The following is a 12,111-nucleotide window of genomic DNA, read 5'->3' as shown; positions in this document are numbered from 1 at the left end:
TTAGAGCTCATGAAATACAGGGAGAACTAGCCATTTGGATACTGAGCTGGCTTGAAGGTAGAGACAAAGGGTGGTAGTGGAGGGTTGCTTTTCAGACTGGAGGCCTGTGATCAGTGGTGTGCCACAAGGATCGGTGCTGGGTCCACTGCTTTTTGTCATTTATATAAAGAATTTGGAATGTGAACACAGCAGGTATAGTTACTAAGTTTTCAGATGACACCAGAATTGGAGGTATAGTGGACAGCGAAGGAGGTTACCTCAGACTACAACAGGATCTTGATCAAACAGGCCAATGGGCTGAGAAGTGGCAGATGGAGTTTAATTCAGATAATGTGAGGCGCTGCATTTTGGAAAGGCAAATCAGAGCAGGAGTTATGCACTCAATGGTAAGGTCCTAGGAAGTGTTGCTGAACAGAGAGACCTTGGGGTGCAGATTCATAGTTCCTTGAAAGTTGAGTCACAGATAGATAGGATAGTGAAGACGGTGTTTGGTATGTTTTCCTTTATTGAGCAGAGCACTGAGTAAAGGAGTTGGGAGGTCATGTTGCGGCTGTACAGGAGATTGGTTAGGCCACTTTTGGAATATCATGTGCAATTCTGGTCTCCCTCCTATCAGAAGGACGTTATGAAACTTGAAAGGGTTCAGAAAAGATTTGCAAGAATGTTGCCAGGGTTGGAGGATTGGAGCCAGAGGGAGAGGATTAACAGGCTGGGGCTGTTTTCCCTGGAGCATTGGAGGCTGAGAGGTGACCTTATAGAGGTTTATAAAATCATGAGGGGCATGGATAGGGTAAATGGACATGTTCTGGGCACCCCCACCGAAGAAAAAAGACCTATACAGCATAGGTTTAGGATGGGGGGAAAAATTTAAAAGGGACCTAAGGGGGAACTTTTTCACAGAGGGTGGTGCATGTGCCAAAGGAAGTGGTAGAGGCTTGTACAATTACAACATTTAAAAGGCATCTGGATAGGTATATGATTAGGAAGGGTTTAGATGGATATGGGCCAAGTGCTGGCAAACGGGACGAGATTTGGTTAGGATATCTGGTCGGCATGGATGAGTTGGATCGAAGAGTCTGTTCCCATATTGTACATCTCCTTGACTCTAACTGATATAAAATGGGACACCAAAGTAAGTTGTATAGAATGCCTTTGTCGGACCCCATAAGTATGATTGTTAGCCTTCAGCATCAGACAAGAATATATTGGGCAATGGAAGGGGTGCAATGTAGGTTCACCAGAACACCACCAAGGCTTAACTAATTACTTTAAGAGAATAGGTAGCAGTCAGTTCGGATTCACTTAAGTTTAAATGGCTGAGGGCTAATAATAAAGAGGTAAATCTGATGTGATCTGGTCCTTAGATTTGATGAGTGACTAAGGTCATTGCTCTTTCTAAATTGGACTTTAAATGTTAACTCTATTTCTGTTTCAACAGATACTGCTAGATCTGGTGAGATTTTCAAGCATTATGTTTTATTTCAAATCTCCAGCATATGCAATATTTTGCTTGTAGATAGCTGTGGCTGCGTCAGACAGCCTGATCAACACGAGATCCCTAGAAAAGCATCCTTATGACAAAGAGGAGGCAGTTTAGGGTAATTTGAGAGAATCTTTCCCACAAGTGACAGAGCAATAAGCCTGTAGCTCCCACAATTGATTTATAATGCTTCTTTAACAGTGAAACATTTATGGCACCAAAGAAATTGGAAGGCAGCTTCATCATGCCACTGATTTTTGTAAAAAGGTCAGAGTGTTCAAGTGAAAGTTAGTGTCTACAAGCTTTATAGATCTTTGCAAGAAGTAATGCTCAGATCACATGCTTTGTCTTCTACCCAAATTTGATCTCTCAAGCTGTTGAAGAAATGTTTTGATAATTCTGATAACACAGTTGATTCCTGACCAAAAAGGTTCCTGTAGTGCTCCTTTCATGGGTCTCAGATGGCAGCATTGTCTTTGAGAACAGTACTATAGCTTTCAGCTTAACAAGGGAGGAACCACTTATTGCAATCACCTCATAAATAGTCTCAGTGGCCTGGAAGAGGCTGTGCATATCACGTCAGTCTGCTCTTTTGGGGTTCACTGGGCTAATCTACCAATGACATGCACTTGATGATACATATTGTTCTGAGCTTTGAGTTTCAATTGTAAATACTTGCTTCATTTCTGTGGTGATCTATGTTGATTTTTGACATGTAACGATGGATTTGTATTAACAAGTGAGAAGCCTGCAGATTTCTTTGTCTCTTTCTCATCATCTAATATATCTGTGTCAGCAATGTTTAAATGCGATGATCTGGGTGCATGGCAAACATAATCTGGAACAATGCAAAGAGCTCTACATGGCCCTTGTTGATCTGCCAAAGACTTTTGACTCCAACTGAAAAACCCTTTGGAAAGTCTTCCAGAGATATGGATGTCCAGCAACATTTACTACTACCCTGTGACTCCTGTACAATGGAATAGCAACAGTCTCCTTTTTCAATTAATTGAAGGTCGAGTCCTTTGTACTAATGAGCATGAAGCAAGGCCATGTCATTGCATCAACTGTTTACTATCTATATCAGCTCGTCATTGGACTTAGTCATGAACCTTTTTGGAAGTTGGTCATGGACAAGTTTCAAACCAATGCAGAACTATTCAACATCAGCAAGCCAAGAGCTCGGGGAGGTTACATGAGGTAGAAAGAGATGAAGCCTGCATGGTTGGATAGGACGAATGGGGAAGAAGGAGAGGAGGCTACAAAGACGAGAACAGTTTCCAATATGCCCTCAAATGAATACTCCGTTAACTACAACCTAGGAGAATTGGAAACCACTTGGAAATAAATTTAGAAGTGCTAGCTTAACGCTGCATACATTCAACAAGCTTATGAAATAAAATGATGGTGAATGCTGTTGTAATGAACACTGTGTCAACTGCTAAGTTCAAATCTGACACTGAGATTGGAGATGCATTCAAAGGGAAGTAATTGCCCGGTTAGCTGATGAAAATATATTAGTTGTGACTTCATCAATCTGGAAAGTATGTTTAGGCTTTTACTGTGAAGAACTGTGTCAGTCACTTCAAAAAAAAAAGGTGTTGCTACCTTCCATCTGTTCCGTTGTGCCAACTTTAATGTGATATAGAGGAAATAAATGTTTTTCTTGAGTGTAATGGCATTAAATTTAATGTATGTTTGATAATTAAGCACCTTGATTTTTTTCTAGTTCTGGTTCTGTGCGAGTTCAAAAAGAGTCACTTTTTTTTTTAATATAATTCATTCACAGGGTGAAGGCATCACTAGCATTTATCATCCATTCCTACTTGCCCAGAGAGCAGTTGGAGTCATCCACATTGCTGTACGTCTGGAATTATGTGCAGGCCAGACCAGCTAAGGATGGCAATTTCCTTCTCAAAGAAGATCAGTGAACCAAATGGGTTTTTCTGAGAGTTGACAGTGGTTTCACGGTCATCATTAGACTCTTAATTTCATATATTCATTGAAGCTCAAATACCATGATTATGGGGAGAGAATATGGTGGTTCAATAACTAGTACTGCTGTCTCAATGCCAGGGACCCAGGTTTGATTCCAGTCTCGGGTAACCGAGTTTGTGCATTCTCCACATATCTGCCTTGATTTCTTCCTCAGTCAAAGATGTGCAAACAAGGTAATTAGCCATGGTTAATGCAGGATTACAGTGATAGGGTAGGGGGTTGGTTCTGGGTGGGATGCTCTCCAGAGGGTCAGTGTGGACTCAATGGGCCAAATAGCCTGCTCCGACACTCTAGGGATTCTGTGATACATCAACACAAATACAGAATATTATTGCATAATAGTGAGTAGTGAGAATGAAAAAGCAGCCTGAAAACCAAAAAAAATGCTCAAAAAGAATTATGTGCTTTGACATATGTAGAAAGATGGAGTACATGATGTGATGCTTTTGAAGCAGAAATACTCAAAAGAAGTTTGCATCGATTATTTTAATTGTTGAGCAATGCAACACCTACAAGTTTTACAAGCAGTTTGGTGGTGAGACAGACTCAAACTTCCTGCTCAAACAATGTTGTACAGCCAATCAGCAGATATCAAGTTCTCTCTCGTTAAGGGAAGCAGTTGGTGTTAAGCAAAAGGATGAAAAGACCTCCAACAGCAAATAGATGGTAGGTAGATATGCACAGCATAGATAAGGACTTATTGACAAGGTAAAAAGAGAGAGATTGGGAAAAGAAATACATGCCTTTTATAGAGAAATAACTTCACAGAATGCTAAAAAGGAAAGCAGTGTGCAATATGTTGGATTTCTAAGCTCCTAATTGTGTTCATCAGCTTTCCATTAGAAGATTCTCCTTAAAAGGAGAGTACATTAACAGCAGAATATTTTCACCACGTCATCCTGGGGTGCTTCTGTTCACATTCTAAGAATCTATTCAAATGTGCCAGCTGTTATAAAAGGTGCTCGATTATTGTCCTTTCTGACTGGAGTTGTGCACTATTGTAGAATTTAAAAAGCGAAGTAGGATAAAACCGGTTTAAACAGTAATTCAAATTACAAAATAAGGGAGGAAGGTTGGTATATGCATTCTATTAGCAATTCAGATTTGTAACCTGGACTTCAATGCCAACTGTAGACAACATAAATAAAATGTCTCAATTTGGCAGTAAGTGACATTAAATTAACAAGCGTCCTCAGAACGTAAGTGAACAGCCGATTTGTGAAATGGTAATGTCAGATAAAAATGAATACTGTTCTGACGTTGTAAGTAAGGCAAGTTGTGTTAGAATTGACAGAACTGCACTCTAATTGTTTAACTATTAACCTAGGAGCCCTCAATACCAGCATTCACTCAGAGTATAGCTATGCAGCTGCTCTGAGGATCAGCACATGTTGACTGGTATGTCAATTCAATCGCTGCATTGACTCATGGTTTTGTAAGTTGCTGCTTCACATGGTCAGGTAATGTAGCTCAACAGGTAATGTGGTTGCTACTTACTCAAAGTGATGAGACTGGATACCTTGATACAACTTGGAATGTGAGAGACAACTAATATGGATGCTTTTAAGGGGAAGTTAAGCACCAGTGAAAAAGGAATTGAAAGATACAGTGTTGAGATGAAATAGGATCAGAAATAGCTTGTGTGGAGACACGTGGGTATATGCCTGGCTACAGGGAAAAAACAGTGGGTCTGAGTGAATTGCTCTTGTTGAGAGATTGAATGGCCTCCTTCAACACTAACCATGTTATGATTGTAAATATTAAATTACTTACTTTCCTCCAATTACATCCATAGTAAATCGTAGAGCTTCTTGAACTGTCTCAGGTTGGCCCTAAAACACAAAATGAGTCCACAATTTGCTTTTGCACGAGATATTTCACACATTGGTAAGAATTGGCACTTTCTTCCAATCCTACCTTCTATGCTGTTGACAAATTTAGAGATTTTTTTTTAGAACAGCCTGTATGGTAGATATTTGGGAACCCCGATGTAGTATATCTGGATTCTCAAAGGGTATTCAATAAAATGCCACACAAAAGATTAATAGGCAATAAAGAAGGGGTTGTGGAGTCAGGTATTGAAGTATTATGAGAAAAGGATTATTAAACAGAGTGGGTATAAATGGGGCATTTTCAAGTTTGCAGACTGTTAGTAATGATACAACACAAGCATCAGTGCTGGGGTCTCAACATTTTAAAATCTATATTAATTACTTTTATTAATAAGTGGAAGGCAACAGATCCAGATTGTTCATCATGCAGAGCTAGCTGGAAAAGTAAATACTGACGGATACACAGATTGGATAAAGAGAAAAAGGTAGGCTTACACTATAACTGTATAAAACATTGGTTAGGCCAAAGCTAGAGTACTGAATGCAGTTCTGAAATATATACTAAAGAAGTGATGTGACAGCACTGGAGAGTGCAGAGGAGATTTACCAGGATGTTGTCTGAGCTGGGGAGTTTGGATACAATGGGTTGTTTTTTTAAGAGCAGAAGTGACTGAGATGGGACATGATTGAAATGTATAAAATGATAAGAGGCATAGATAAGGTAGAGGGGAAAAACTTTTCCCCTTAAATGGAGAGATCACTGGCTGCTGACATATCTTTAAACAAAAGGGCAGATGATTTAGAGGAGTGAGAGGAAAAACGTTTTTCCACCCAGAGGATAGTGAGAATCTGGAACACATGGCCTATAAGGCTGGTAGAGGCAGAAACCCTAAATACTACTTAAATGTTATGAGATGTGTACTAGGGATGCGTAGGCATATAAGGTTATGGGTCAAATGCTGGAAAATTTCACTAAAATAGATAGTTGCCTGTTTTTGACCAGCACTAACTCAACGGCCAAAGGACCTTTCTCTGTGCTGCAGACTTCTGTGACTCCAGGAGATACTTGAATAATTAGTGCATGTTTTCTCAACATCATGCAATGGTAACATTTTATATGCAAACATTTATCTGCTGAAAAGAAATGACTCAAAGCTCACCTTTGCATATTTGACTGCTTCATTTAATTTATCCAATGAGCTTTGAAAGTAAGCAAGCTGCAGAGAAAAAACAAAATCCACAATCTTAAGATCACACTGCATCTAAACAGGTGGACAGATACATTAATTTCAATTCAACAGCAGACTCCGTTCACACAGAGGTATGATGAACAATGAAAAATATTTCCTACTCACTCTTTCTCCATACTTCTGCTGTTCTTCTGATTGCTTACCCATATGAAGCTGTGATAAAGAAAACAGAGAAAAAAAGTGTTGAGATTGGCAGAAAGAGCTGGAAAACCCCAACTACTAAGAAGAGAGAATGATTGTCAGAACTGCTGTGAACTATAAAAATATCCTACTAATCACTTAAATTTATGCCTTCTTCGTGCTTGGAGATTTTTCTCAACTTCACAGCTGAAATGCATGGTTTCTGCCAAACAATTTTCACTTGCCCAACATAAAAGTTACTGCAGTGAATTAGTCTTGCTACTAATTTTAATATATTGGATAGGCCACATGCAAGAAATAAATTCCATGTGTTTGTAAATAAATAAATAAAGGCATACAATGGACAGAGAAATTCAGCAAGTAAGAGAAATGCACAAAAACCTCTACTTATTTCTCCTCAGAATGCAGAAAGCCAACAGTACAGGGAGATTCCAATTTATGAATGTCTGACTCTTGAACACTTGCACTTAAGAACACAGTTACGATTAATGATTCGGTATACAGTCATCTCTTGCATTTATGAACTGTTCCTTTACATTGTCGTGTGTTCTGACCCGAGCACAAATTGTCTAGCAAATGGACTCCAGAACAAAACCAATTCACAACCCTGGGATTGCCTGTAACATCTTACAGCTGAACCTAAAACACTGATTATTTCAATCTGTATATATTTTACTATAAACTGCCCACATTAGAACACGGAAAAGTATAACACAGAACCAGGCCCTTTGGCCCACGATGTTGCGCCGAGATGACAGCACAAATGATACATTTGTATCTCAGAAACTTGACCTCAAAATCTAGGCTGACACTCAAATATGTAATAAGTTACTACTAGATAGGGGGAAAATGCTGTCTTTTGGCTGCAATATGTCCTCTCAGTTGGAGATAAAATTTACCATGGGGACATTTCAAAAGAGCAAAGGATTTCTTCCCAGTGTCCTGGCCAGTTTATGAACTCATGTGTGCAACTGACAGCCACGTTTCTCACATCATAACCAGTGGCAACACTTCAGTGGCCAGTACTGGGGTGATCAAATTAAAAGACAAAGGTTTAGGTTCAGGTTTCAGCAGTAAAACAAGCTGATAACATGAACCAGAATTTAAAATTAATCTCAAACTCAAAATAAGTCTGCAAATCAAATGTCGATTTTAAAAACCATGCATTTGGAACCAACTTGTATTGTATTTTCATTTGCTATGTATATTTGATCTACATGAAATGACCACTGAATTGCTGATATAACAAACAATAAAGGATTGGTCAGTTTAGACAATAAAACTAATTAACAAATACTCTATTGAACACTTAAGAGAATTTAAATTAGTTGAAAACTTCTGCAGAAAAACATTGATATGAAATGATCACAAACATAGAAATAGACAGGAAAGAACCCTTTGTTCACTGATTAAAAGCAGCCTTGAAGAAATTAGCTCGAGACAAAAAAAAACTGCAGATGCTGGAATCCAAGCAGGAGGCTGAATGAACAAAGCAGCATCAGGTAGTGGACAAGTTGACGTTTCGGGTTACACAATAAACAGACGTGTAAACTAATTTTATGTTCACTGTATATCACTTAAAAGAATCTAATGTAACTAATTTTTTTTTCTTACTTTCAAACTATATCCTTGCACCTTTCCTTTCCTGCAATCATCTTGCCCTTAACCTCCCTGCCCCAAAACAATATCACCACATCCTGCTGGCAGTTATTCCTCATCTAGTTTTCTGATCTTCCTATTTCCTAATTTTATATAATTAGCTCTGATGGCCTATTTGATGATAGAAATCAGAGGGGGCAAGAGATAAGTTTTATCTTGCCTTACTTAATATGTACGCACTGACAGGATTTAGGAGACACCATTTTTAAAAAGTGGCTCATAATTGATCTCTGGGCAACTTTTTTAGATTAGATTACTTAGTGTGGAAACAGACCCTTCGGCCCAACAAGTCCACACCGACCCTCTAAAGAGCAACCTACCCAGACCCATTCCCCTACATTTACCCCTTCACCTCACACTACGGACAATTTAGCATGGCCAATTCACCTAACCTGCACTTTTTTTTGGACTGTGGGACAGTAGCAGTGGTGGACTCTCCCTCTTTATGGGCATTTAAACAGACATTGGATAGGCATATGGAGGATAGTTGGCTAGTGTAGGTTAGGTGGGTTTGGATCGGCGCAAAAACGAGGGCCAAAGGGCCTGTACTGTGCTGTATTTTTCTATGTATGAAACCAGAGCACCCGGAGGAAACCCACGCAGACACGGGGAGAATGTGCAAACTCCACACAGACAGTTGCCCGAGGTGGGAATTGAACCCAGGCCCCTGGCGCAGTGAAGCCACCGTGCTAACCACTGTGCCACCGTGCTACCCCTAATCTCAATCTCAGCCATTTCCACTGGCATAGCTTTTATTGGAAATATATTCTCATCTCTTTAGAATCAAAGCCACAGATTTATTTTCCCCTCTTGCAAAGAGCCTAATGAGGCTAAAGACTTAAGGCACCTAAACTTGATGAAATGCATCCTAAGACATTAAAATAGCTAGAGAGATAATGGATGCACCACTAATCAATTTTTCAAGAATTCAGAGTATCAGAAAACTACCTATACAATAACAGATTTAAAAAGAGAAGGAAACTTCTACCATCACCCTCCATTTCCAATAAGCTAATTTTGGATCCAACTCGCCAAGATACTTTAAGACCTTCTGTATCAGTCTCCCATGTGGGACCTTGTAAATCTACATACACTACTACTGCATTATCCTCATTCTACATACATGTAAACCTCCTTGAAAAATTCAATCACACTGGTTAAATATGACCTTCTCTGACAAAGCCATGCTGACTATCATTATCAACATTGTCTCTCTAAATGGAGATTAATTCTCTCCTTCAGAAGTTTTTTCAATAGTTTCCCTACCACTGAGGGGACTCTCTGCTTTGTAATTTTCTCACTTATCTTTCTCACACTTCTTGAAAAATAGAACCACATTAGCTGTTCTCCAGTCTTCTGGCACCTCCCCTGATCCAGAGAATAAATCAAAATTTGGGGCAGGGTCCTGATGATTTCCTCCCTTGTCTCCCACAGCTGCTTAGGATTTACCTCTTCTACACTTGAGGGCTTGCTCACTTTTACACTCGCCTAAACCATCAATGTCTCCTCATTCCCAATATCAAACTGCTCAAAAGATTACTTTCTCGAATTCCATACCTACTTCTTCCTTCTCTCAAAAGGAAGGTCGATGTTTAACACACTCTCAATATCCTCTGGTTTCACACTCAGGTTTCTCTCTTGGTCCCTAACAGGCCTTACTCTTTTCCTGGTTATTCTCTTTCGCCTGATTTGTTTGTGGAATATCTTGGGATTTCAGTCTTGCTCACCAGTATTTTTTCAAGCTCTGCTCTGTAAATTGCTTTAAGTTCCCTCTGCACTTTCGATACTCCATTGGGGTCTCCATTGATTTGCTAGCTTGTATCTGTGTTTCATTTATATGCATTACTGAATATCCATAGACATCCAGGGATATCTGAACTTGTTGTTCCTACATTTTACTCTAAAGGAACGTGTCAGGCATGTACTCTACCCAATCTTATTTGAATACTTCTCACCAATCTGCCACAGATTTACCCAGAAGGAGCTATTCGTAGTCTACTTTGGTCAGATAGAGTCAAAGATATGCAGCACAGAAAAACTCCTCGGTCCACCCAGATGCCTTTTAATTGTTGTGATTAGATCAGCCTCCACCACCTCCTCTGCAGATCATTCCATACATGCACCACCTTCTGCGTGAAAAAGTTGACCCGTAGGCCCTTTTACATTTTTCCACCTTAAACCCATGACCTCTAGTTTTGGACTCTCCCATCCTGGGGAAAAAACATTGTCTATTTACCCTAACCATGTCCCTCCATGTCCCATAAACCTCTGTAAAGGTCACCTCTCCAGACTCTGATGCTCCAGGAAAAATTACCCCAGCCTATTCAGCCTCTCCCTACAGCTAAAACTCTCCAACTCTGGCAACATTTTTGTAAATCTTTTCTGAACCCTTTCAAGTTTCACAATATTCTTCCTACAAGAGGGAGACCTTTGGCATGCAGTTTGCTAATAGTGATCTAACAAATGTCCTGTAAAGCCGCAACACGATCTTCCAACTCATAATAAATTCACTGACCAATAAAAGCAAGCATACCAAGCCGCCTTCACTATCCTATCTACTTGCATCTCCACTGTCAAGGCACTATGAACCCCTGCCTTATTTTAATAAAATCCTTCTTTCCTAATCTAAAACCTCTTTTGCAGATCAAAAAATCTCTTTCCATAACACACTTAAAATATATGGTGTTCTAGTCATTATTCAAATGCTCCCTACTGCCACCTGTCCCAACTTCATTCTCCAGAAGTAGGTTCAGCACTGCACCAACCCCTCTATAAGATCATCTATATGTGGATTATAAAAAGTTCTTCTGAATATATTTCAAGAAATTAGCCATCTATAAACCCTTTGATTATGCCAAGTAATGCTGGGGAAGTTGACAATGCTTGATGTAATTACCTTATTTTTTTGGTACATCTCAGGGAATTGTCCACATATCTGTTCCACTATTGCACATTGACTGTTTGAGGGCCTATAATATACTCCTAATAAGGTGACTATCTCCATTTTATACTTAAGCTCTACTCAAAGCCTCATTTGACCATCTTCCTCCTAGTGCAGTAACTGACCCCTTAACTGATAATATTATATCGCTTGCTCTTTCACACCCTGCTGAAAATGTGTTGCTGGAAAAGCGCAGGTCAGGCAGCATCCCAGGAACAGGGGAATCGACGTTTAGGGCATAAGCCCTTCTTCAGGAATGAGGAAAGTGCGCCCAGCAGGGTAAGATAAAAGGTAGGGAGGAGGGACTTGGGGGAGGGGCATTGGAAATGCGATAGGTAGAAGGAGGTCAAGGTGAGGGTGATAGGCCGGAGTGGGGTGGGGGCGGAGAGGTCAGGAAGAAGATTGCAGGTTAGGAAGGCGGTGCTGAGTTTGAGGGATTTGACTGAGACAAGGTGGGGGGGGGGGGAGGGGAAATGAGGAAACTGGAGAAATCTGAGTTCATCCCTTGTGGTTGGAGGATTCCTAGGCGGAAGATGAGGCTCTCTTCCTCCAACCGTGTTGCCATGGTCTGGCGATGGAGAAGTCGAAGGACTTGCATGTCCTTGATGGAGTCGGAGGGGGAGTTGAAGTGTTGAGCCACGGGGTGGTTGGGTTGGTTGGTCCAGATGTCCCAGAGGTGTTCTCTGAACCGTTCCACAAATAGGCGGCCTGTCTCCCCAATATAGAGGAGGCCACATCAGGTGCAGCGGATGCAATAGATGATGTGTGTGGAGATGCAGGTGAATTTGTGGCGGATATGGAAGTATCCCT

At 40.3% G+C, this 12,111-nt stretch overlaps 1 protein-coding gene across 1 annotated transcript in view; it reads right to left on the bottom strand.

The window, feature by feature from the left end:
* ptpn23a (protein tyrosine phosphatase, non-receptor type 23, a) overlaps window positions 1–12,111 on the bottom strand; it is a 94,871-nt gene that overhangs the window by 48,085 nt on the left and 34,675 nt on the right. The window contains exons 9-11 of the mRNA XM_043687916.1: window positions 6,666–6,713; window positions 6,471–6,527; window positions 5,252–5,310 (exon numbers count right to left, since the gene is read on the bottom strand). Coding sequence (XP_043543851.1) covers window positions 5,252–5,310; window positions 6,471–6,527; window positions 6,666–6,713 — 164 coding nt within the window. The remainder of the gene's footprint in view (window positions 1–5,251; window positions 5,311–6,470; window positions 6,528–6,665; window positions 6,714–12,111) is intronic.

This window comes from Chiloscyllium plagiosum, chromosome 4 (assembly GCF_004010195.1).
Source record: "Chiloscyllium plagiosum isolate BGI_BamShark_2017 chromosome 4, ASM401019v2, whole genome shotgun sequence".
NCBI lineage: Eukaryota > Metazoa > Chordata > Chondrichthyes > Orectolobiformes > Hemiscylliidae > Chiloscyllium > Chiloscyllium plagiosum.
The sequence above is the reverse complement of the archived record's forward strand: the minus strand, read 5'-3'. Positions and strand labels throughout refer to the sequence as shown.